Below are 25,887 nucleotides of genomic sequence, written 5' to 3' on the forward strand. Positions count from 1 at the left end.
AATAATTCTTACTGTAACGTGTTGTCACAGATGTGATAAATAAAGGAGCCTGATGGGATGAACAATGTCAGATTATGAGTATACTCGGACATTGTATTTAAAATCCCACAGATGTGACATTCCATTTTTTTTCAGATGTGGAAAGCCTCCCTTTTTCCTATGACAGCACTATTGTGAATGCTTCCAGCTTAAGAATTTTGCTGCAGTAGTGATCATGACAGTTGCAAAACAGTATCTAATGACTGAACAGAAGCAGTAAGATCTCTGAAAAGTTGTAATTTAAAGGAAATGGAAAAGACCTTTTGTTACAATTTGGGAAAGTAACATTTTCTGACTTAATAGGGAAGTTGCAAGCTTGTACAAGAAGCATGCTTGAGACATACAGGAATAACAGGAGTTTACTGAAATGAAAATTTTAAAAATGCAAGAGAGCCAAGCCTTCATGGCTACAGAGCTTCAATGCAGTATAGCTGTGCAAGCAAAAAATGATTAGACCATCAGTTAAGAATTCTACACTTCCACTCTCTTTAATGAAAGGCAGGAAGTCACTGGGTTCAAACAATGCCCTGTTGGGCATATACTTAACCATCCTCAAACACAGCATTTAAAATAGAAACAAAATGGATGGGTAGCTGTAGCTCAACTGCAAGGTTCAGAAAAAGGAAACTAAATGATCAAGGGAGTTAGGGCAGGTACCCTGTGAGGAAAGGTTGCAGGATGGAGGACTTTTTAGTTTAGAGAAAATCTGAATAAGAGGTGACATAGAAGTTCATAAAATTATGCAAGGCATAGAGAAAGTGGACAGAGAAAATTTTCTCTCCTCTTGTACCACTCAACGTTGTGCATATCCATTGATACTGAATGTTGATAGACTCAGGAAAGAAAATACTTCTTCACATAACATATAGTGGAAGAAGTGGAAGAAGGTGGAAGATAGGCCTATCAAGCGTTACTGGTCGTGATGGCCATTGGAGTCAGTATGCTTCTGAATACCAGTTGCTAGAAACAGCAGGAGTGGAGAGTTCTCTTGTGGAGGAGTGGAGAGTCTCTCCCGCTTGCAGATTTCCACAGGCACCTGTGGTTGGCCACTGTGACAACTGGATGTTTGCCTAGATGGGCCACTGAGACTAGATTTTCCCTTGGCATTTCAGTGCCTGACATCTGCTTAGTCATTTAATGATTACAATTTCCTGTTTGTTTTAGGAAGTGGGTGACTCTTTTGGTACTCCTACCTTTTTCGCTAGGTCATTACATGAAATAAAATTTTGGAGGCTGTATGCAGAGTCACGTGTGTCTGTTTTACAGTTAGAGAAATGAGGTAAAACTATTTTTCCGTTGTACATTTGTGGTTCTTATTTTTAGAGAACACCAACTGCCAGAAATAGCTGCTATGGATATGTACTTAACAGGAATATTAATTTGTAGTATGTTGCATCTGAAGCAGCACTCATACTGTATTGCCCTCCTCCCTTCTGCCCCCGGAAAGATTCTCCTGAGAGTGGAGGCCATTCGCGAAAGATTTCCCCTGACCTATAGAAGAAGCTTTATGGGGCTGCAGAGAGAAGAAGAGGACAAGGATTCCCCTTGCATGAGTGTCTTTGTGAGCATTGCTTTTAGATGCAATGCAGTGGGAAAACACAGAGGGAATTAATTTTCATTACTGATCAATATGTTTATGTTTAATTTTTAAGGGCAAAATATCATAAACTAAAATATGGCACAGAATTGAACCAAGGTGACTTGAAAATGCCAACTTTTGAATCAGGTAACAAACTATTTGCAACCACTGAATTTAGTTTAAATTCTTCTATTGCTCACTTTTTATATAAAGAGAAATCCCTTCCCAACTGTGTAAGCAGTATCTTTATACAGTTCCAAGTGAATTTATTTCTATGCTATTTTTTATTTATTGTATGGCTTTGTCTTTATGCTGTGATTAATTTTCAGTATGATTTATAACTATGATTATAAATCAGAGATAGATCTCAGTATCTGGGCTGAATGATGGTGTGTGTGGAAACGCTCCTTCAGATGGCCCTAATAATGTGATATCCAGATATTTGTAAAAATAGGAAAGCAGAGATTCCGAGAAACAAAGAAGAGTGTGTGTGTGTGCGCGCGTGTGTGCAAATTCACAAATGATATTCTGCTAAAAGTATAAAGTCCTCAGGAAAAACTGGGGAATATAAAAAAGAACAGGTCCATAAAGTATCTTGTTAGTTTTTGAAAAAGCGGAGTCTTGTATGGAGTAAGAGCAAAAATTCCTTGGCTGTTACTATCTCAGGGTTTAAGTGCATCCCCATGTATAAACAAACGTTCACATGGAAAGTTGGCATAGCAGGAGTATATGCATTTCAGAAGCTATAGCGTAGTCTTCCAAATATGCTTGCTTTCCCATGCATTTTTAACTGGGGAGCATTCTAACATGTAACCCTTATGTGCAATCAGAAGCAATAAAAAACATAAGAACTAAAAAATAGAATTAGTTTTTCTGTTACTGTTTCATTTTCCACTTTGCAGCCAAATGGCTCTTAAAGACAACAAAGAACAAACCCCACAGACTAAACCAGATCCTTAATGGAGCAGAATCTTCATCAAAATAAAATTGACAGGACATAGAATAAGTAAAATCCACTATTCTGTGTGCCGCATGCTGTACAAGACTTGCAGGGAAAGTGTTACTAAAGTGTTATTTTGCATTTCAGAAGAAACCAAAGATACAGAGGTTCCTACAGTACCTCATAATAGTCAGCTAACCTGGAAGCAAGGCAGACAGTTATTAAGACAGTAAGTGTTACATTTGTATACTTTTCATATATTTATATATACTGTATTATTTTATTTTGAGATTGTCTTATGATCACTTATGGTAGCCTATACACAAAGAAGCAAGTATTTTAAAATATGTATTTCTTATGGGGAAGTGTTGCATGGGAAGCAACACTTGGAAGTGCAAATCAATAGCGCCTGGGGGCAATTCAGTAATTTGTTTTTAAAAACCCAAAACAATTCAGTATTGATACCGTAAATCCTTGTAAAGCACATCTTATTTAGATATGTGGGCGTTTGTGTATGTATGCGAAGATAATGCTTTCACTCTTACTCATTAGGTATCTTCAGGAAGTAGGTTACACAGATACAATATTGGATGTACGGTCACAGAGGGTGAGGTCTTTACTTGGGCTTTCCAGTTCAGAACCAAACGGCTCAGTGGAGACTAAAAATTTGGAACAGATTCTTAATGGTGGAGAATCAAAACAAAAGGGACAGGACAATAAAAGGTAGGCAATGCAATGCTATTTATTCATTTTTAAAACTTATATCCTGTCTTTTGTCTGAAGCAGATGTCTATACAGTACCTAAAAATTGACATCCTTTTTATCTAGGAGAATCTACTGCATTAGAAAGTGATAATCGTAATATGTATAAATCCAAGATGTGTTTCTTCACTTAGAGGATGCTTCTATTTTCAAGTGAGAAGCATTCTGGGCCTTCATGGGATGTGAATTGCTGCTTACTTTCCTCAGGGGATCTTTGGTCTAGTTTGGAGATACTAGAAGCAACCATCCTGCTTTTGCTGTCTTCTAGACCTGACACTTTTTACCACTTCCTTCAAACTGTGGCACAGACAACCTGCTACAGACTGAGAAAACAACATACTGCCCTGCCTTCCTAGAGAATAAAAAAGTGGAAGGAGGTGAGGCAGTAATTAAAAAATACCTGTTCTTTGTGCCAAATCCTCGGAGGAAAAATCTGAAAATTTAGCTAGAAATCTTTGAAATCCCACATTCCTTGTTGTCTTTGTGCATATCAATGAGATTTTTAAAGGGGTTTTCTTGACCATAGAATCTTAATTCAGAAAGCAGCCATAGCTGTTTACCAACATTGAAAATATTTTTCCCTTGTAGGAACCCTGGTGATGTTCTTGAAACATTTAATTTCTTGGAAAATGCAGATGATAGTGACGAAGAAGAAGAGAGTGACATGATAGAAGATATTGCAGATGGAAAAGAAAAACACCGGATAAATAAAAAACACAAAGTAAAAAAAAGTCTTAGTTTTATTGTTTTGTGGTTCAACCCAACAGCACAGATAGGGTCATCTTATTACCACTGTCAGTACACAGCTAGTAATCCAACAGATTTTGGAATAAAGTTAATTGAACCTACTTGAAGAGTTTAAGACTGTAACTTCTGCAGTGCTTCCCTGAACTGAGGTAAAGCAGGCTGAAAATAACTGGCTGGAATAGGTACATAATGTATTGAAATGTAAAACATATAATGCTCCCTTATATCTGTTCAGATGGTTGAAAGTCAATATGGCATGGTGATTGAGTGTTGAACCAGGATTGGAAAGAGCCTGGTTCTAATCTCTACTCAGCTATGAGGTTCACTGGGTGGCCTATGGTAATTCTATTTTAGTCTAATCTCCCTCACAGTGCTGTGAAGATAAATAGGGTGAGGGAGATGATATATGGTGAGGGAGATGACAAGGTGCACTATCTTGAACGTCTTTGAGGAAAGTGGGTGGTATAAATGAACTAAGTAAACAATTTCTTTTGCACATCACAGTAACCCACAGTTTAGTGCTACATGCACAAGCTACAGTTAGCCTTGAACTCCCCTCATGTGGCTGACAGGAGACGTTTGAAAGTTTATGCATCTGCTTTTACATGGTTTCCTGTTTTGCCCAGTCTAGCAACTGTGATTTAAATTAGTTACGGTGAGCTTCAACAAGCCAGATTTAAAACAGCGGTTTGAAGTTGTCTTGCTTGAAATTAGCCTTCATCACAGTTTGTTGCACCAGACAACACAGCAGTTAAAGGAAAGTAAAAACAATAGCTTATGAACGCCTTCTAAGTGGGGAGAGGAGTGTGTCTGGTTCCCCATGCCCATGCACATTGTGCCAATCCAATGGTAGAGAACCAAACAACTGATTAGATGAAGAAAAATTTGAGTGTTTGAGGGGTTAATAATATGGAGGCATCAATAGTAAAAAGGGTTCTCTGCTACAATCACAAACCTGTGTTTTCAAATAGTGTGTCTCCTTATCAGCACTAAAACAATTCCTTGCAGATTTTAACTTCATATACATAGCTGTAGAGTAATAGCACAATTTAATCTCATTCCATATTTATTATTTTATTTGTATACTGCCCATCATCTGACCTTCACATAGTGGTTCACAAACCAAAATACATAACACAAACAAACAAAAATAAACAAAGAACCCCCTTTCTACAAACACATGTAATGGATTAAGTACATTTAATGCACTGCTCTTTATTTTAGACAAAATGATATTTGTATTCAGAAGTACACCAAATGGCAATATTGGGGGAGAACCTAAAAAACATAGTTTCTCAAAGCATATTGTCCCTAAAACTGATTATGTCACAATCGATTTTAGATTGGAAATGAAGGGCTAGCAGCTGACCTAACAGATGATCCAGACACAGAAGAAGCCTTGAAAGAGTTTGATTTCCTGGTAACTGCAGAAGATGGAGAGGGAGCCGGAGAGGCAAGGAGTTCAGGAGATGGGACAGAATGGGGTAAGAAGTATAAAGAAACAATCACATAAAACGTAAAGATAATTCTCTGTGTGTGCCTGCACATATGCATCAAAACCAAAAACTGAATTATTTGTGGTATTCAGATGCTATAAAAAAGGAAAGAAAAAAGAATGAATGGTAGATTTCATACTCTTTAATTACAAAAGTCAAAATGTATTCAGATTTAAGTATGACATCTGTTTCTGCTTTTATTCCATTTCCCTGTGTGCTCTTATTTCTTAGAATTTTAGCCTAAGTTTGGTGGTCAACCTTTTATTTCTTATCCTATATCTTCTATTCTTTCCTTGCTTAAGCAGATAATAAATTTTCCAATCATTTGGGTAGTTTTTTAAATAAGTAATTTGTTTTGTTTTTATTTGTTTAAGATAAACTAATACTTGAAGCAGATGGTGCATTTACTGTTGGCAAGACCGGCAGCTTAGTATTCTAAATTGGTTATTTTTCCCCAGAATATATAATGAATTTTAAAATAATGCAATAATATAAATAGTAAAAAAACATGCTTACCTGGAAGTTCCATTGAAATCAATGGGACTTACTTTCAAGCAAGATAGATAGCAAGGTGCCTGTAGTTATAAACAAAGTATCCGAAGTGAGATCACTATAGGTGTATTGTGTAATATAAAGTAAGCTATTTGTTGCAAAGACAGCTCTTATTTATGTGCTTTTATTCCCTAATTTGCAAATAGTAAAATTTATTTCCTGAATTTAATTCGCTTGCCCCAATTTAGAGAACTCCACATATAACAAAAGGCTACAAAAGTGCCTGTTGTTTGTTGTGACTGCTTATTTGGAAGTGCAGAGCTGAAAGTCTTTATAATCTGTTAACAATGTAGGCTTCTGCTGCCCAAAGCACCCAGGATGTAAAATATACGGGTCTTTCCCCACTTTCTGCTGTCCTAGAAATTGAGTTGATGAGCATGCTAAAATGTTTCTGTACTTTGATTAATTTATCTGGATTTGTGTGGCAAACTTGGCTTTACAACATAAAACTTTTCTTTTTGAACTAGCAGTATTAATTTTTGTATTGAGCTGTAGCACTTCAATCAAGAGTTCAGAATGCTGAAATAGAAAGATCAAACACTAATTTGATCCACCATTTATATAAAAAAATGAGGCCACTGTTTAGATGTTTATCTAGAAGTCATGGAACAAGTCTTATGCCAAGATGCTTGGCCGACTCCAGACTTTATGCTGGCGAGAGCATCCCACTGTGATTGTAAACTGCAGAGCCATACTTATTTAGGTGTCAAAAAGTATTGATCCAGTTCAGTCTGCTTGATATTTCATAATGCCATATTTTCACAATCATTGTCCTGATTCCTGGATCTTTTAGATTTTCCCATCACTTATAGGCAACTGTTCCCATTTTTGAGCAATACGGTCTTAATGAGCTCTTCCCAGCTGTGTAATGGTTTTCATGTTGACCTCTGGCCTTTGGCTGAGAACCTCAGAATGGAAAACCTAAAGGAGGCAGACACTGAAAAGCTCAGCAGTCCCAGCCATGCCCTTCCTGCAGTCAACAGAGGGGTGCTCCTGTCAGCAGGTGGGAGGTTCTCTGCTTTGTCTGCAGCTCTTTGTGCCACTTCTGACACTGCTCCAGAGGCTTGGGGGACCCTCCAGAGCTGTGTAGGAAGGTGGCACTGGGGGCTGCAGAGGTTGGGAGAAATCAGCAGAGTCAGTCAGGCAAGCAAGCAGCTTTTCCCCATTGTATCAAAAGCAGTCTATGGGCATAAGGAGCCTTTCCGTATATGAAAGGTGAAGCTTGGCTCCAGCTATTAGCAATACCATTTGAAATGCAAAGATAAAATTTCCTGTTGGGTTTGCTGCCACATCTGTTACTTGTGCCTGTTTCGGCATTTCTATTGTGATTTATTTATTTTTGATAATGAGGGTTCAAGTACCACTTGGGCAGCAATCTACCTTTTCTCCAAGTATTGTCTGTTTTTCACCCCTCCACTGGGTGAGGAACCATAATTGTGCTCAGTGAAATTCTCCTGTGGATGAAGGGAACTAGTCACAACTGGGTTAATATTTCCAACTGGCCTAGGCAGGAAGCTCTTCAAGTAATTTGCTTGTACTCCTCATCTCTTCAGTTTAGTTTCCTATCTGACTCAGGGCAGAAGTTGATTTTTCTCATCTTGCCTATGCAGAAAGAATTTAAACTACATCTCCCCTATTTTTCACAGCTCCTCTGTTTTTAGCTGCTTTATTTTTCCAGCTCCTTCTTTTAAAAAGTTTTTCCCTTGAGGCTTGGCTTCACCTCCCACTGCATGCCTCCCCATCTGTTCTTATTCTTTGGACTCTTGTTTGGATACTTGTTTGGAGGGAACAAAGATTGGCCCTGTTTTAGAGTTTTTTTATAGTGCCTGGATCCTCCAAACCACCTATTCTTGTTGTAAAGATTGTATTCAGTAGTTTTCTAAAGCATCTTTCAAGGTTGGGACAAAAAATGAAAGCGAGGTCTCCTGCAAGAGAGGAGGAGCAGCACATGCAAATTACTTGAAGAGTTTCCTAACTAGCTTTATTGGAGGCATTTGGCCAGTGGTGACTGGCTCTCTTTATCTTCCCAAGAAGTGACCTTCATGACAAACAGAATTTGTAATAAGGAAAATGGATAGTTGATTTTCACAGATTTCTCCTTCCCCATGCAATCCCCTGAAAAGGTGCTGCTGGGAGCTGCAAGGGGAATCCGTTCTATCCCCCTTTTTTCTGTGGGGAGCCTCTGCTGAATCCCACGCCCCTCTACCATATCTCACCTAGTTCAGGAGAGTTCTCTGATTCTCAGGAGGGGAACAAAGGTCTCCTACTGCCAGACCCTTTATGTAAGAGCTTCTTAAGATCAAAGCCATTGAATGTGTTGCCACTTCAGATTGTTTTCTTGATGCCCACATAAATCCGCCCATAGGGAGTTACCGTAATCCTTTATTTTTTAAAAAATGAGCAAAATCTAATGAAATTGACTCTTTCTTAATTCATGTCGGGTGGGAAGAACTCGAATTAAGTACAGCTGCTTCTTCATCACTAGAACATAGGCTTTACAAATCAGATAAATTTGATCAGTTAACTAGAGTTGTATCATTATTAATATAAAAGCATAGGAATCTGTCAGACCAATGGTCCATCTTGCACAGTTTTGTCTATAGTTAATGTCAGCAGCTCTTTGGGGTTTCAGACAGGAAGTACTTTCCAGCTTGTCTGGCAGGTGCTGGGGACTGAATCTGTGACCCTCTGCATGTGACACAGATGTTCTGGCACTGAGCTGTGACCCTTTCCCATTCCTTTCGTAGAACTTAGTGTACTCAGCACCAGAAACAGTTTAGTCATGCTGGCCACATGACCCGGAAAACTGTCTGCCTGAAAGTGGAGATGAGCGCTGTAGCCCATAGTCAAATTTGACAGGACTTAACTGTCCAGGGGTCCTTTACCTTTATATTTACTTACCTATTCAGTGTAAGGAACAAAGGGGAGAGATAAGTGAAGAAACTCGTTTCAGCATCCACCCTGTGCATTTCACATTGCTGTCTTGGTGAAGTCCTAGCACCTTTCCCCAATAATTTTGTGGCAGCAAGAAAAGTCTTGGATATTCCAAAAGGATTCATTCCATTCAGTTAGCATATGATCTCAGTCCATGCTTGCTCCCTTGTCTGCCAACAGGTATTGGTTGTTGTAATAGATTTTATTCAGCAGATACTTGAATAGTATGTTTGCCACCAATTGGAATTGCTTCTTGGGGATCCATTCCTTAGGTGTTTCAAGTAGCAGCTTTTGTGTTCTTTTAATGCAATTTTATCCCATGCTCAGGCAGCTATAAAAATGCAGTCTTCCTACAGTGAACCATGGTTAAGCCCAGTGTGTAAGCATCATTCCTATAGTCAGGTGGGGATCATCATAATTTAATTTAATGGTTGGTTTCTAGTAGAGAGGAAGCAACATTAAAGTGTCCTTCTGAACACCTATTATTAAATATAGCATTTAAATTGATTCTCTACCTGATCCTAAATAACTTACTCACTTGAAGCAGAAATAATATAACATTTGGTTAAAACTTTTGAGAGTATTCAGATCACACTTCTTGTTTTGATGAAATCAGGTGTGGACCCCTCTAATTTTACATCACCAGCTATCTGCTCCTTCATAAGTAGCTGGATATAGTGCCAAATGATAGTGGATAGTGGCTCTTTTTTGTTTGTTTGAACCCGGCCAGGTTCGATCTTGCAGAATCTCCCAGTTACCTAGTCAGCCTCTTCCCACAGTAAGATAGTCAGAGAAGGAAGTGCACACTTACTCCTAAGCTTATAATGTGTATTATCCTGGAAGTGTGAACTATCTTGTAAACAGGACTAGAGACTGAATAAAACAAAAAAGTACTTCATCGGGTACTTACGCTTGCTTGCCTACAGTGTATTAATAGGAATGCTGGCTGGGAACTTCCAAGTTGCAACCTAATCCTTTATATACTTAGAAAGGAGCAGGAGTAAGGCAGTGAGGAGGAGCACAGCTGCACACCTGGCTTTCCAGGTGTAGTTGCAGTAGTTGCAGTGCCTCTAGACTCCACTGATCTGCCCACTTTGCACTGACTTCACTTGCCTCTTTGAGGAGACCAGCTGTGTGGTGCCACCACTCCTCACTGACTGCTCCTGGAAGTAAGTACTGTTGAGTTCAATAGGGATTAGTTCCAAGTAAGTAGAGCACAAGCATCAATCTTACAAAAATCCACCTTGGATCATGATTTACTAGTTCATTAAAATATTTATATTTCATATGCTCAGAACACATCTATTGACCTTGCTGTAGAGTGGAAGTGAGCTCTCTTTCCTTACAAGCTTTCTCAACTAAGTGTGCCTGTGCTAATTCTTTTAAGATAACACCATACCCAAACTTATTTCATAGAGACTCAGTGTCTTCAGTGGAAGTTCTATGCAATGTGTTTTATAATCTGGGTATAAATGCTTGAATGTTCATTACTTAAATTATAAATGTAGACAAGCCTATTCTTCCATCACTCCCCCCCCCCCCCGAATTTGTCGTGACTGCTTGAGTTACAGCATACATTGAACTGGTGCACTTTTTTTAATTAAAAGAAGGAAAAAGGAAACCCTATGAATTTCGTTAATGTTTTTAATAACCTGAAACAAAAAACCCCCTTCCCTTTATGATGATTTGGATGTGTTTTAGCACTACTAGATCTTATTGCATGTAGAGCAAGACCGAAGGAGAAATGCATGGTAGTTTTCATGAACAAAATGGTGCTGACACTTAATTCAGTTGCACATTCATGAGTTGTATTGCATGGAAAATATTGATTTGCTTATTTAAGTCTGGCTGAATAATTTGTTAATATTGTCTTACTAAAGATGCAGTAATTTCATACATTAGCGTTAATCCATTAATTTTTTCATATCAGTGAATGCAAAGAAGTTTTTCTTCTTTACTGTTGACAAATCATTATAATGTGTGGGGAATATTTCTTTTTACCAAAAGGGAAGCATTTTGCAAAACAGTAACAAACTGCACCTTTATAATACTGAAATGTAACTGAATAACATTTTGTATTGATGATTAACCTATAACACTCACAGACAGCTTGCATTGCCAACTGCTGATTATTTTTGTTTCAATAATATGCTGCATGTAGACAAAGATGACCTGTCCCCAACTGCTGAGGTTTGGGATGTAGACCAGGGACTAATAAGTAAACTGAAGGAACAGTACAAGAAGGAACGAAAGGGGAAGAAAGGGGTAAAGAGTAAGTGCAGATTCTGAATTTTGACAGGTTTTTTTTTTTAATGTATTCTGTTTTTACTGCTCCATTTTAACACTTTGCTATTTGGGGGGCAACCAACTTTAACTTTCCAACAGATAAATATGCAAATCAGAACTACATCTCAAATGAAATCTAAATATCCTAATCTGGTGAGGGGAGCAGGAGGTGGAGCAGTTGCTTCAGCGTTGCTTAGGAACAATTTGGAAGAAAATGAGAACTTGAAACCTGAGACAAATTAATAGTGTTGGGTCTTCCTTTGTCTGTTTGCCAAAGTTAGTAGAGTTGTGTTTTTTTTTAAGGACTTTGAGGAAGCAAGAGAGTTTTCTGTCTGTGAAAGGTATTTCTAACAACAGTCTGCAGATTTTGGCTTGGCTTACTAATTAAGGACTAGTACTAGGACTTGGGAGGAGCCATATCTCATTGCACTTCACACTGCTACTGCTAAAATATCACATGAAGTGAAGTGGGAATCAAACAGTCCCCCAAATCCTCATGCTTGCAGAGGGCTTGGAGGGACATTATCTTTTCTACCAGTTTGTGCTGACTTTGAAGAATGAAAGTAGCAAAAGGGAACCTGAAGAAGGGGCTGAGCTTTGCCTGTGGCTTTGCCAACAGTGCAAAGAGTCTCGTGCTCCTTCTGCAAAAGCCACACAGAAGTAAGAGTTTTAGCCTTTCTCTGCTGTTCATGGAGAACTCTGGGGAAAGGATAGTTGTCGGTGCAGAAGGAGCTGCTCCTATTGATGATCAAGCAAGTCTGTTTGAGTAGCTCTGGCAGCTAATTTTGTAGGGGCTGAGTGTGGGGCTGATAAGTTCAGCATCTTCTTCCCTCAGACACTACTGGGATGACAAGAGTCTGCAGCAGTCATGTGTTTTTTAATCCGAGAATCTCAGTGATTCTCAAACTGGGCAGTAAGAACTTGAAACGGGGAAAGGATCCTGCAGCATAGATAGAGATGCTTTCCTCCCACGAGCAAATATTTAGCACTGTAATCACCAAACCTGCTGTGATAACCATAGAAGCTGCAGAAAGTCAAGGAACAGATCAGAGCTTCTAGCTGCATGAACTGCTATCGTCCAGCCAACTAGTTTGAGATGTCCTATTCTAGTTCTCATCTTAGGCAGTGTTGTATTAGTTCACCAGTCCACAGATTCTTAAACACATCAGTTTCCAAGAATTCTGTTCATTCATATTCTGCAGGAATAGTTTGGAGGACTTGGAACATAGCCAGGGTTTTTAAGCTGGGGTTTGAGAAATGCTGCCTAGCCAGATAAACTTTGGTCAAGATAGATAGTAGACTTAAGGCAGAAGAAGCAGAAATGTAAAATATATACAAGGGGCAAATCCAACACTGTGAGAACAGACTTCCTCCCCCCTGCCCCCAAATCTGCTTCAGAATGTTCACTAAACTTCTGAAACAAATTTTGAGGGTGCATGGAGGTCTGGGGGGGGGGAGAGAGAAAGATGAAAGCAAATATCTGTTTTGCTCACACTCAAATAACATTAGATATAAACATCAGTCTGTAGATTTGACATTGTTGCCCAATTATAATTGTGTACTCAGAAGTTAAACCCATCAGTGAGATTTTCTTCCACAAATGCATGCATAGGAATGCTGTTATCAAAGCATATCTTTTGTACTCTTTTAGTAAAATATTGATGCTAGATTGGCTTTGTATGCAAACATTTAACACTATAAATAGATTTGTGCATGCATTTTTTTCCTTTTTTAAAAATAGCGTTGCATGTTCCTTGCATTATATGCTTAATCCAATACTAAATACTTTATTCTGAATGGGTCTTTCTTGCCTCCTCAGGAAATGCCCCATGCCCATTATATAACTCCATCTTGTGCTGACAAATACAGAGACGTCTGTTGTAAAGTTATTATGGAGCTGCAATATATGTTTGGAGACAGGCTCTGCTTCCACATCAAACTATTTTGCGGCATATATATTTAAAGTATATAGGATAAAATGTTGGACTAATGAACCGTTTTAGCAGTAAGGTGTCTATTTCCTCACAAATTGTAATGAAATGGTGTACATGTTGCAAATCTACAGAAAACCAAAAAATGTAGAGAAGTTCTACAAGAGTTTAGTAATCAGAACAGCTGGATATTACGGTCACAGCTGTTTTCATTGGTGCTAGGGAATCAGTGTCCTCTGCTTGTAATATTCCCAGGTGATGCAGCTACTAAAATTTCTGTTGCTTTTCAACAGAAAAAAAATCAACAGGATGCATCTGATTTAGTAAAGAAAAATGTCTTTATATAAAAATGCATATCCCTCCTTTTCCCAACAGAACCAAGGCAGCCAATACCACAAAGAATGCAACTGTACTAGAACAGTAATACAAAAATGGTTCATCACATTCTGATTTGATCTCTACATAACAAATAGTTGGAACTACCAGTGACTGCCTCTGAAAATGTTAATAGGTAGAAGATAGCATGATGATATGTCAGTTCTATATTGATTTCAATGTGACAAGTACAGAGTTTACTCTTGGGTTTCACCAATTGGGTAGCCTGACTTGTAAAATATGTTCATTCACACTCCTATTCTTCCTAGTGCTGTTCACAGTACACTCTTGGAATTCAGAGAACATTCAGATGTGCCACATTTCCCAAGTAAAGATGACACCACTTCATAACACAGGGCTTCAGGTCTCCTTTAAGAATCATAGCAGTTATGGAGTTCCTGTCGTGGAACACAGTAATCTCTGTTTCTACCCATATCCGACATCATCTCTTTGTTCAGACAGAATTACTGGGCAAAGTGAGACCCACTTCAAATCCTTAGAAACTAGCATTTAGGGTATGATTGAGCACCCCCTGATTCTACCCACTCTGTAAAGTTCCTTTCCCTGTTTTGCCAGCATTCTTGCATTCTTTCTCTTGAGACAGTTGGGAACTGCCATAAGACTAGGCTGTGTGTTCTATTTACAACACAGACTCAAGGTCCTGGTTTTAAAATGATTAGCACTTTAGAGTTTATAGCCTGCAAGATAGCACTCTGCAGCTCTCCTCTTGTTGATCTCACTGTTCAGATATGCTTACAGGTGTCTCTCAACTCCTTGTCCCAAGAGCAACTGTGTTCTTCCAAAATAACACAGATACACACTGTGTATCTGAAGAAGTGTGCATGCACACGAAAGCTTATACCAAGAACTAACTTAGTTGGTCTTTAAGGTGCTACAGGAAGGATTTTTTTATTTTGACTATGGCAGACCAACACGGCTACCTATCTGTAACTGTGTTCTTCCAAGTTTGTACTGACCATCATTTTTTCTCAGTATAGAAGTGGAAAAAATCATATCTTGTATAGTCTCAGAAAAGTGCAGAGATTATAAAAGTTTCAATAGTAGATAAAAGCATTAAAAGCTTGGTGAGGGTAGAAAGGCTTGGAAAGGGCTGTTCATAATTTTGGTCTAGTAACTAAAAGCTGATTTGTCTTTTGTCACTTAAACATACTGACAGTGGGAGTCACGGGGTAAAAGTGAAAACTAGTGCAAAGAGGGACCACAAAATAGAAGTGAGTAGTAGTGTCATCAGAAATGGGGTTGGGAAGGTGAAAAGCGAACTTAGCAGTTGCATTGAGTGGGAAGGGGAATGTAGTGAGTTAATGTGGGGGGAATGGAAGGGGTGTTGGCAACCCTAGTATGTGCATATCTAGCACTTTTTAGAGTGTCAGTAAATGGCATGGTCCTTTATTTCGCTTTGTGTAGAATAACTCCATCTTTTGTAATATAAGGACATTGTGTTTTATTTAGTGGTAAAACTTGGATGCGTAGGGATCTTGAAGTGAAAAGAGTAGTTTTAGAATTTATTGAGAAATTTATTTATTGTAATGAAGGACTTGTGGTTACCTGGCTAAGAAGAAGAGCTGGTAGTTCTGTTGGCCAAAAACAGACTGAGGAGACTCCACCTCCTATCTCTCTGATTTTCAATCTATGATTATGGTTTATTATTTATGAAAGTTTCTTTGGAGATTCTGCACTCATTTTAGTTTAAAGCACTTTATAGGCCAGAGTATTAATTTGAAGTCAACTTTCCAGATACAATAATTATTTTATAAAATTTCTTACAACTGATAAATGAATATTTTTAAATTGCCCAATTACCTATTTAAAAACACAAGAGGGGAAAGTTAACAGTTTGTTGCCTCCCAGCTACCTGTTCACCTTTACTTTTGTCCCTTCTTTTGGTAAAGTTTGTTCTTTCTTGGTGATGCTAGCTTTTAATATAAATACTGGATTTTTTTTGTCAATATATAATTAATATGCATATGTTCAAGGATTACATTCTTAGGGAATTCAAACATTCAAGCTTCTCTTATCTTAAGCACAGCAAATAGCAATTACACAAAGAACAAGTTGGAATTCTTTAAAAAAGAGATCTTAATTCATTTTCCAACACAACATCATGTAAATATATACACACACACACACACACACACACACACACACACTCCTTCATGTGTCTTATAACGAGATTACATTCAAACAATAATATTGATTAGCAAACTGGGCATGTAAATGGCTGTCAGGTCAAGCGGTGGCAATCAAATGAACCTTTGCTGCTGACATTAATTTACAGGGGTCAACAGGACTAAACTGCACGACATGATAGCTGATCTGGGCGATGATGAGCTACCCCACATCCCTTCAGGAGTCATTAATCAATCTAGGTCACCCTCTTCTAGAATGACTGATCATGAAGGTGCAAGAGCAGAGGAAGGTACAACTAATTCACCTACTTATTTTATTTTTAGAAGGCTTTCTTTTAAAACCACACTTGTATAGCCCCTCCAAACCCATTTAGATGCCATTGTTGCTGGGCAACATGGATTTGCAAAAGAATACCACTTTAGTCCTTTAGCTTTTTTGTCTTGTATAACAGAAATCAATACCCAGATTTTGTATGTTTACTTGATTATAAAGCTTAATAATATAACAGTGGTGCATAGCAAATATTAAGCAACAATAAGGTAAATTGGTAAATGATACCCTTCTCTGAAGTTTTATTAATTCTACTTTATTGAGAATATTTTTTTAAAAAAATCTGTCCTTATCTAAACATATTGCACCAGTGTTGAGTGGAAATTATTTGTGCTTTGCTCACCTGAAATAAGATGCTGTTAGCTCAGCATTTTAGCATTGGTAATCAAAGTACATGTTCTGATGTTTTCAAAATTTCAACGTCAGTCCCAAATTTGCTCCTAAAATATTCCCTGAAACAAAGGAAATCCTATCTTAAGGACAGTTCTATCTTAAATAAAAAATAAAAAATGAGGTTTTCCTTGATATTCATGTGTTGGCCATGCAAAACCCTTAGTATGTGGTGTTTGAACAAGGTTTGTGCTTATGCACTGTTACTGTTAGTTGTCCTGGACCCTTTAGTATTGACATCAAAAGTTGTATGTGCAAATGGTACATCATGGGAATCAGTTCTCTTCTAAAGATGCACAGAACTACCTTGAAGCAACCCAGCCTGATCCTTTAAAAAATAAAAGAAATTAGGAAATAAACCATTGGAAGGAGGTAGTCATTTTAATGTAGTGCAGCTGGATGCATCAGTTTATATACATAGATGGATTGGATGTGTGACTTCATTCTCTCACTAGAGTGCAGCATTCCTGCACTTTATGTTGGAATTTTATTCTTTTGGCAAGCTGCAAGCTGCATAATGTGGAAAACAGCATGTTGTTTTGAGCATTGCCTTCCTTTCCCACTGCTAGTTGTATAGTCTATTAACAGCAACAGTAGATTTTTAAAGTTTTGTTTTCTTTTTACTGTGTCTGATTCTCCTGGTTATTTTGTTCATTTACTTCTGCTAGAACTTCAGTACCAGGAAAATACAAACTTGACAAAATTTAGAGAATGCCAGAGACTTCCTCATATTGTAGATAGTTGATGTATTCATTCTAAAAATAATTATTAAATCGCTTGGTCTAAATAACAATTGTGCATGCTTTGAAAACTGATTCCTTCAGATTTGGAAGTAGAGAAAAGTCTGTAGGATAGGTAGCCTGATGATGTCTGTTTTTGAAAGTAAAGATACAAAGAAAACTAAAATTGAAAATGTGACATTATGGAATGTTATGTTGGTCCAAAAGCAGGTTAAATTCTCTTAAAAGAAAATAATTTCCTGAAATTGTAAATGCATTTGAAAGCGCCACTTCACTGATTTTTAGCAAACTATTGAAAAATAAAGTAGGAATTAGTGAGGAAATCTGGTGGAGTGCTGTTCCACTTGAAAACGGCTTTTGCTTGGGGGCAGGGAGCATATGCTAACCTAAGAGAAAAGGAGTGATTGTCTCTGATTTTCCCTTTCTCTTTCAGCCCCCACGGCCACCTTCCATGCTATTCTGGAGGGTCCCCCAACCCTCTGGAAAAGTTTTTTTGGGGGGTGCAGGGGGCTGAAGTAGGAAGGGACAACTGAAGAAAATTCCTATCCCCTTCTCTTAATATAGCATGTGCTGGATTTAAAGCCATTTCACTTCTACTGAATTTCACCCTAGGCTTAAATGAGTGAATGCCTCTTCATCTTATCTCTTAATAATCAAGTACAGACACTGTACATTTGCCCTATTAAAACAAAACAAAACATGATTTTAAAAAAATATTCAGTGAGGCAGTAGTTTGGTAATTCTGTCCATGCCTTCTTAAGAAGTGAGTCTATTGAATTCAGTGGGACTTACTCACAGGGATTACCTTGTTTATAGGATTGCAACTATTTTATATTTTCAGTGAAAGGTTATTTGAGGGGGGAAAGGCACAAATTTCATTTTGAATAACAGTGCATAATGGCATGTTTGAAAAGGTAAGTGAATATTAAACGAAACTGAAACAGCTCTGATGCAATATTTATCTCTTGCTTATTCATGGTCATTAGTAATCAATAAAACAGATCAGTAAAATTAATATACTCAAAAGGGGGATCAATGTGTGGAAAGGGAAACAAAAAAATTACAGCATTATTATAGTTACAGATGTTAGTGACTACAAATATGTAAGAAGGGATTTATTAGTAGATACCATATTTTACTGATGGAATTTAACATATAACTGTAAATGTGCCAATGCAAAATATACTTATTTTGGCGAATTGTTGAGCTTTAATTCTTGGTTCTTATTAAAATCTTACCAATTCTTAATCTCCAGATCATAATAAACTATTTTTTGTCTCTTGTAGCTGAGCCAATTACGTTTCCATCTGGAGGGGGCAAGTCATTTATTATGGGTTCAGATGACGTTTTGTTAAGTGTTCTGGGCCTTGGGGACCTTGCAGACTTGACTGTAGCTAATGATGCAGATTACAGTTACGATGTAAGTACAACTTTATTTTAAAATAGATCTCACAGTAGTACATTCTTAGAATGTTCCACATAATGTAGGTCTATAGCTATGCACCATGCATATTATTTCATATTATTATTATAAATAGGTCTCCACAATAAAATGTATTAATGACACACACCAGATAAGATTCTTGTAAAATCAACAAGAAACTTACTGTAGTTGGCATTTAATGACAGTATATTTGTGGTATTTACATTGTTTCAAGTGCATCCCGAAAAGGTTTTTATAAACAGAATCCTTAAAAACGTAGCAAGACACATACATAGACTGAGAGGATGTGAAAGAAAGATGACTCAGGTATGATGTATTGTGTTGTAATAAAGATAGAAATTAGGGGAGGAGAAGGAAGATGGGATATGGAAGTTTGTCTTCTTTAACCATCAGAAATCCTCTAGGTAGCTTGTGTTTACTAAAACTTCAGGAGGCTGTCATAAATCCTCAACATTTTCTATACAAGCAGCAAATTTAGAAAAAACCTGCTTTCAAAATGAAAAAAAATACGTTATCTGTATTCCTATAAAAATGCAAGAGTTGGTACTGAAGGTCATTCCACAGCATTGCAATGCAATCCTAGCAGAACAGATTCCTTGATAACATTTATTGAACTTATGCTTCAGTTTGTGTTCTGTGATACATGTGGCAATTAAGGGCCCACAGCCGACAAGCTTTTAGCTGTGTGCCTCTCATACTTAGATGTTAACAATATGCATTCTTACTTTAGCTGCCAGCCAACAAAGATGCCTTTCGGAAAACATGGAATCCTAAGTATACGCTACGCAGCCACTTCGATGGAGTGCGGGCATTAGCTTTTCATCCTGTAGAGCCTGTGCTGGTTACGGCCTCTGAGGACCATACCCTAAAACTCTGGAACTTGCAAAAGACAGTTCCTGCCAAAAAGCAAGTATACATTTAGATACTGTTGAGAGAAATTGCTGGAAGTTTCATATTGGGGGAGATCAATTATGCTGACCTCTTTATTTCTGACACCTTTCTTACAGGAGTGCCTCTTTAGATGTGGAACCTATCTACACATTTAGAGCCCATATGTAAGTATCGCCATGTTCTCATATATACATTCCACAGGCAGACCACTGCTGGTACACCTAGAGCAAACTATGGTAGGCGCTCAGGCTTTGTCTGGAGCGAGGTGCTAGTTGTGTCACTGCTGCTTCCTGGGAGATAGAGGAGGAGGGGCAAGGTTGGCTTGGTGCACCAACAGGAGCACCAGATTGACTTTGCCAAGGTGCTTGTGCTGACAGCCACCTTAGCCCCGCCCCTGTCTCCCAGTAAGTAGCAGTGATGCAACCAACCAGAGATCTGTTGAGTGATGCCATCGCACCATGCTGTTCACTACTGGTTATGGTTATGAAGGGTTAAAAGAAAAGTTGAGGTGACAATATAATGTAAGATGTGTTTGTTCCCTTGTTTCTGATAAATGGAGTACAGTCATACCTCGGGTTAAATATGCTTTGGGTTGAGCGTTTTCAGGTTGCGTTCCGTGGCGACCTGGAAGTAACGGAACGGGTTACTTCCAGGTTTCGCTGCTTGCACATGCGCAGACGCTCAAAATGACGTCACACGCAGAAGCAGCGAATCGTGGCACGCACAGACACAGGTTGTGTTCTGCTCAGGATGCGAATGGGGCTCTGGAACAGATCCCGTTCGCATCCAGAGGTACCACTGTATGGTACCACATGTTATGTGGTGGGACGAAATAAGGAGATGTTGTGTATTAAGAATGGAAGCAGCTTTTTGTATGTGCTGGTAACTTGCTGTTCTCTCCCATAATTGTAACTTTTCAAATGAGTTTGTTAAATTACTAAACATACTTAAAGTTCTTAGCTGTTCCTAAGTTCTTACCTTAGTTGAGTTTCTGTTTTCCTAAATGAGCACCTTATGTGTCCTTAGTATCTATTTTGTTAATAGTTCCAATTGTACTACTAATAGGATTTTTCCTCTCGAATCTTTCATATTTTAATGCTGATTCTTAGCTTTTGTACTATTTAACAAAATTGTAAGGTTACCAGCAAGTATGTGTGTTTAAAAGTGTAATTTTGATATTCTACTCAAGCTTTGATATTTAAAACAATAAAGCAAAATTGACTTTGGTATTTAATCTACTGCTTTTGTGTTTTAAAACAGTGGACCTGTATTATCATTGGCAGTTAGTTCCAATGGAGAGCAGTGTTTTAGTGGTGGAATAGATGCAACTATACAATGGTGGAACATGCCTAGCCCAAATGTGGATCCTTATGATACATATGGTAAGCATTATTTAAATATGTCATAATGTAGTTTAATCCACTTAGGTTGTTTCTGCAGTGATCCAACTGTGAGGTTTCCAATGCATGGACAACTGCGGTCAAGCTATGCTGATCCGGGAACAGCTATAGTTATCCAAACAATTAAAATTGGTGAAAGGCACTCCTAGCCACGAAGGACACCTCTGCCTGCAGTGGCAATGCTGGATCCCATCTAGGCAGGCAGCTTTCCAACTTCCTTGATGTGGGAACTTAATTGCTCACCCACAGAGTCTCAGTCTTGCCAGGAGTCAGACTCTTCTTTTTTAGCCCTCATCTAGCCCACCATTGTATTCAGACAACAGTCCAGGGCCTTCTCAGCTGTTCCCAATCAGATGTTAGTGAGAAATAGAGTTCGGTATCATCAGCATACTGATGACACTTTGCTCCAGTGACCACTCCCATTGGAGTTAAATAGCATTGGAGACAGTTTGGTGCCCTGTGGCATCCCATAGCTCAAAAGCCTAGGTAGGACCAGAGTAGCACTCATCCAGTGCTGCTTCCTGAAGCCATCTGTGGAGAGAAGAAATAAGATCAGTTATTATGACTATATAATTTGGAATCTCACAACAAATTGATAGATTATCCACACAGATTTGCATTATAAGAACCCATACATCTTTTGGGATGCTGGTTACAAATACTCAAAAGATTGACTAATCAATTTTGTTTTTCTTTTTTTTCTAAAGAGCCAAACGTTCTAGCTGGCACATTAATTGCTCACACGGATGCGGTCTGGGGTCTTGCTTATAGCGGTATAAAGAATCACTTACTATCTTGCTCAGCAGATGGCAGTATTAGATTATGGAATCCACCAGAAAAAGTGCCCTGCATTTGCACTTACAATGGAAATAGAGGTGAGCTGTGAGGTTTTCTATCTGTTAACAAAGGTCAAGTTTAAAAGAAAATATTTTTGTAAACACACACACACACACACACCAGCCAAGAAATAGTATTTCTAGAAGCAAATCTAAGGTTCATAACAGCGGGTAATGATAGTCTAGACACCTGTGTTTCCTTTAACTCCAAGTCCTTTTGGTTTTTATTGAAAATTTTAAATAATTTCCTTTCATTGTATTTTCTATTGCTCTGGCTGGCTAACAACAAATAAACCAATAAAATCACATTATGATCCCTGAATCCAAGCCATTTTATTTCAGATGGCAGTTATACTTGGAAGCAACATAAATTGCTTTAAAATAAATATAGCTTGGTGTATGAAGTTTTTTTTTTTTAAAAAAAGAGCAGTACATTGACTTTAATTATTATATTTATCTTTGAGTAAATTAATTATATTAGAAACTTAAATTGTATGTAGAAGTATTTCTCTTAACAGATTCATTGTTCGTTCTTTTCTTTCGGCTCCAGAGTATGGAATACCCACATCAGTTGACTTTATAGGTTGTGATCCTGCTCATATGGTGACATCATTTAGCACTGGCAACACCGTCATCTATGATTTGGAAACATCCCAGGCACTGGTAATGCTTTCATCACAGACTGATTCTGGTAAGCAAAAGAGGTTCTTTACTGCTCTTTTTATCACTTTTGCAGCAGGGACTTAATCTTACAAGGCCAAGGTGTAATATAAATATAGGAAAATAATTTTCTTCAAACGGATATTTTACATCAATGAAATATGTGTACAGAAATCCTGGGGGAGGTTCAGCTGAAGTAGTTCAGTGATGCCACAGTTTTTGTTCTTACCAGATATTTGCTTGCCACCGTATTATTTGTTAATTTCTACCCTTCCCTTCCTTTCAAAGGAGCCCAGGGTGACTGTGTAGTAAAACAATGCAATTAAAAATAATCTAAAAACACATTCAAACATGTGAAAGCATCTCAGAACTTCTGAAAATGTATGAACAGTCACATACCCTCACAACTAATAATTTCACGGTTGCCAGGAACACTATCTTTCTGCCATCAAATGCCTGGTAAACAGGAATATTTTTAAGTTCCTCTGGTGGTGTTGAATTTGGTTCTGGGAAACTTTGTTTTAAATCCTGCCTCAACTGTGTGAACTTACTGGGAGGTCTTGAAAGTTACCATCAGCAAGTCCCCATGTGTAAAATGGAAGAATTAGGATGAACTACTTCAAAGAAAAATGGCGAGGACAAACAAGATTTTTTAAAAAAACCACATTTCACTTGCCAGATAAAAAGTCCTTGATGTCTTTTTGCTGACATGTTCACCCCGACCTCTTCAAGTAAGGAGATGCCTAATGAAAGCTGCTTCTTAAAATGTTCATTTCAAGTAGTACAAGTGCCAGTGTTACACATCTGCTCATCCACTTTTTCTTCATTGCCCATACCCCAGAAATCTTTGCTAAAATAGTACATGAGCGCCCCAAAACTAGGACCATAATCAGTTTGATTAAAGCAAGCATTGGCAAGCATGGTTTATTAGAAGTTCTGTGTCAGAGTAATAGTAGTTCAGTTGCAAAAGAATCAAACCATAATATACACTGGTCTGTGTGGGTGGGGATGGTTTAGATCAGTGTTTCCCAACCAGTGTTCCGCGGCACACTACTGTGCCGTGAGACGTTGGCTGGTGTGCCGTGGGAGGGAGGCGGGCAAGTTGGGCGGTGAGAGGCGGCGGCGGCGAGGATCCGCGTCGAGCCGGGGGCGGCTCCGCGGTGGTGGTGCCGAGCGGCGGGGCAGCGCGTGCAAAAGGGAGGAGCGCGAGAGAGCGGAGGAGGAGGAGGCCGGCATGTCCGGGCAGCAGCAGCAACAACAGCAGCAGCAACTCCCGGCGACGGCTCCTCAAGCCCCGCCGCCGCCCCCTCCTCCGCCCGCTATCGCCGCCACCACCACAACAGCCACCGCTGCCTCAGTTGCCGCCGTCCCTCAGTCCCTCGCTCTGCTGCCTCCTCCCACCCCCAAAGCTTGGAGGTTCCCCAGCAAGGGGGAGGGAAAAAACTTTCACTTTCGTGCGTCCCTCCCGGCGTGCCGCTGCGCGCTAACGTCACGGGGCTGTGCCGCAGTGGTGTGCCGCGAGATTTTTTTCATTAAACAGGTGTGCCGTTGCCCAAAAAAGTTTGGGAAACACTGGTTTAGATTGAGCAGAGGCCTCCCTCTACTCATCTCTCTCCCTGATCTTCTGCTGTACGTAGAGAGGGGTTTCAAGGCCAGTGGAGTTTAGCAGAAATGGGGCATTCTGAGAGAGGGGGACTGAGCCATTATTGTTTGACTTGAAACTTGACCACTGCTCCAGCCTGAAGCTTCTGCAGGGATCTGGCTCAATCGTCCTGCCCTCCCACCTTTTGCTTCGCCATAAATGACTGAACTGCAGATGTGGTGGCGGCAGCTCAACTACTCCACAAAACTCCATTGACAGGGGATAGGGGTAGTCATGGTATGTCCTCTGGCTCAAGTTTTCTTTCCTCCCATTTCTTTCTGGGGTGGGGGAGATGAAAAGCTTCCACTTCTAGCTTCTTGGCAAACCGTATTTTGTCTTGCTATAAGCGGAAGAGTCCAGTCGTTTCTGATTGTGTGCAAAGGAGGGGAACACGAGAGCCTGAGGCTTGCTGTTGCTCGTTCTCATAGCAACAACCCAGCCCCCACTTTTCCTGAATTGGAGCCAGTTTGTCTTTGAATCCATCCTTTGACACACATGTAAACTCCCATAAGAAGCTAGAGTGACAGGGATAACTTGTGGAGATTAGATAGATAGATAGATCGATAGGCACCAAACATGTTAACTGAATTCATTGTGATTCCTTCCTCCTCTGATTGTCATCTCTATTGTGTTCTCAGGTTTACAATCAAACAATCACATTAACAGGGTAGTAAGTCACCCAACACTCCCTGTAACAATAACAGCTCATGAAGATAGACACATCAAGTTTTTTGACAATAAAACGGGTAAGGAAATGAAAATGCCCTTCTTCCTTTTCGTCAGCATCCTGCCAATTCCTCTGATACTTTTCTTATGCATCTGCTTGTTCTATAGATTCTCCTCTCTGTCAATCATCCCTCCTTTAGTCTGGGACATTTGGGTCTTCTTTCAGCCTTCCCCACCTAATCCCCAGTTTCCCAAATCCTCCACTGGAATCTTGTGATCACAGCAGCTCAAGATAGTGGCCGAGGTGCAGCGGGGGGATGGCAGGCCTATGTTTATTCCTTTAAGATTGAAGTTAAAAGTATTTTATCTTTCACTGCTGTAGCGGGGAAATAGCTGGAGCTAGAATTGGCATCAGGAAATGGGAGCTGCAGATGGGATTAGTCTGTTGCCCCAAATTGAGAAGCATATTCCTGTCTCCATTATTCTGTTCTAGCTGTCCTGGATTCTGTACTTTGTGCAGCTTCAGTGACTGGGAATTATGTTCAATAAGTTATTGGCTTGGTGTTTCCTATGTTTGTTCTTGCTTTTTGCAAATCTATTAATAGCTGTTTAACCTTCTCAATCGAGTGTGTCAACTTGCCTTCAAGTGGCATTCATAAAGAATTGGCAATCAGAAACAAAATTACTATGATAATGAAGACTCTAAAAGTCGTATGCCATCCCTTTAACATAAATCGTTTTAAAACTGTTACTGATTTAAGGGCAAATGTTTATGCCTTTCTGTGACCTTCCTTGAAGCACCTAGCAGGCCACCATTGGAAACAGAATGCTGAACTGGATGGAAACCTGTTCTGATCCAACAGTGCAGTATTTTTGTTTCTTAAGGTTGAATCCTTGGTAACCGTTACATGTTCTTTAATTGCTGTTAGGTAAAATGATCCATTCTATGGTTGCTCACTTGGACGCTGTCACAAGTTTAGCTGTGGACCCTAATGGAATCTACTTGATGTCTGGAAGTAAGTCTATTGTATTTTAATATTCTGTTGGAAGCCGCCCAGAGTGGCTGGGGAAACCCAGCCAGATGGGCGGGGTATAAATA

The 25,887-nt window shown here is 39.0% G+C and overlaps 1 protein-coding gene across 4 annotated transcripts in view; it reads left to right on the top strand.

Moving 5' to 3' along the window:
• STRN3 (striatin 3) overlaps positions 1-25,887 on the top strand; it is a 42,536-nt gene that overhangs the window by 14,865 nt on the left and 1,784 nt on the right. The window contains exons 3-17 of one of the 4 annotated variants that reach the window (XM_082202229.1): positions 1,692-1,765; positions 2,706-2,787; positions 3,111-3,281; positions 3,909-4,041; positions 5,410-5,551; positions 11,211-11,321; positions 15,938-16,078; positions 18,536-18,669; positions 19,424-19,599; positions 19,701-19,748; positions 20,845-20,966; positions 21,692-21,859; positions 22,371-22,511; positions 24,761-24,868; positions 25,718-25,804. In XM_082202229.1, coding sequence (XP_082058355.1) covers positions 1,692-1,765; positions 2,706-2,787; positions 3,111-3,281; positions 3,909-4,041; positions 5,410-5,551; positions 11,211-11,321; positions 15,938-16,078; positions 18,536-18,669; positions 19,424-19,599; positions 19,701-19,748; positions 20,845-20,966; positions 21,692-21,859; positions 22,371-22,511; positions 24,761-24,868; positions 25,718-25,804 — 1,838 coding nt within the window. The remainder of the gene's footprint in view (positions 1-1,691; positions 1,766-2,705; positions 2,788-3,110; positions 3,282-3,908; positions 4,042-5,409; positions 5,552-11,210; positions 11,322-15,937; positions 16,079-18,535; positions 18,670-19,423; positions 19,600-19,700; positions 19,749-20,844; positions 20,967-21,691; positions 21,860-22,370; positions 22,512-24,760; positions 24,869-25,717; positions 25,805-25,887) is intronic. The other 3 variants (XM_082202231.1, XM_082202230.1, XM_082202232.1) reach the window with 3 other exon arrangements.

This window comes from Podarcis vaucheri (assembly GCF_965113315.1).
Source record: "Podarcis vaucheri genome assembly, chromosome: 1".
NCBI lineage: Eukaryota > Metazoa > Chordata > Lepidosauria > Squamata > Lacertidae > Podarcis > Podarcis vaucheri.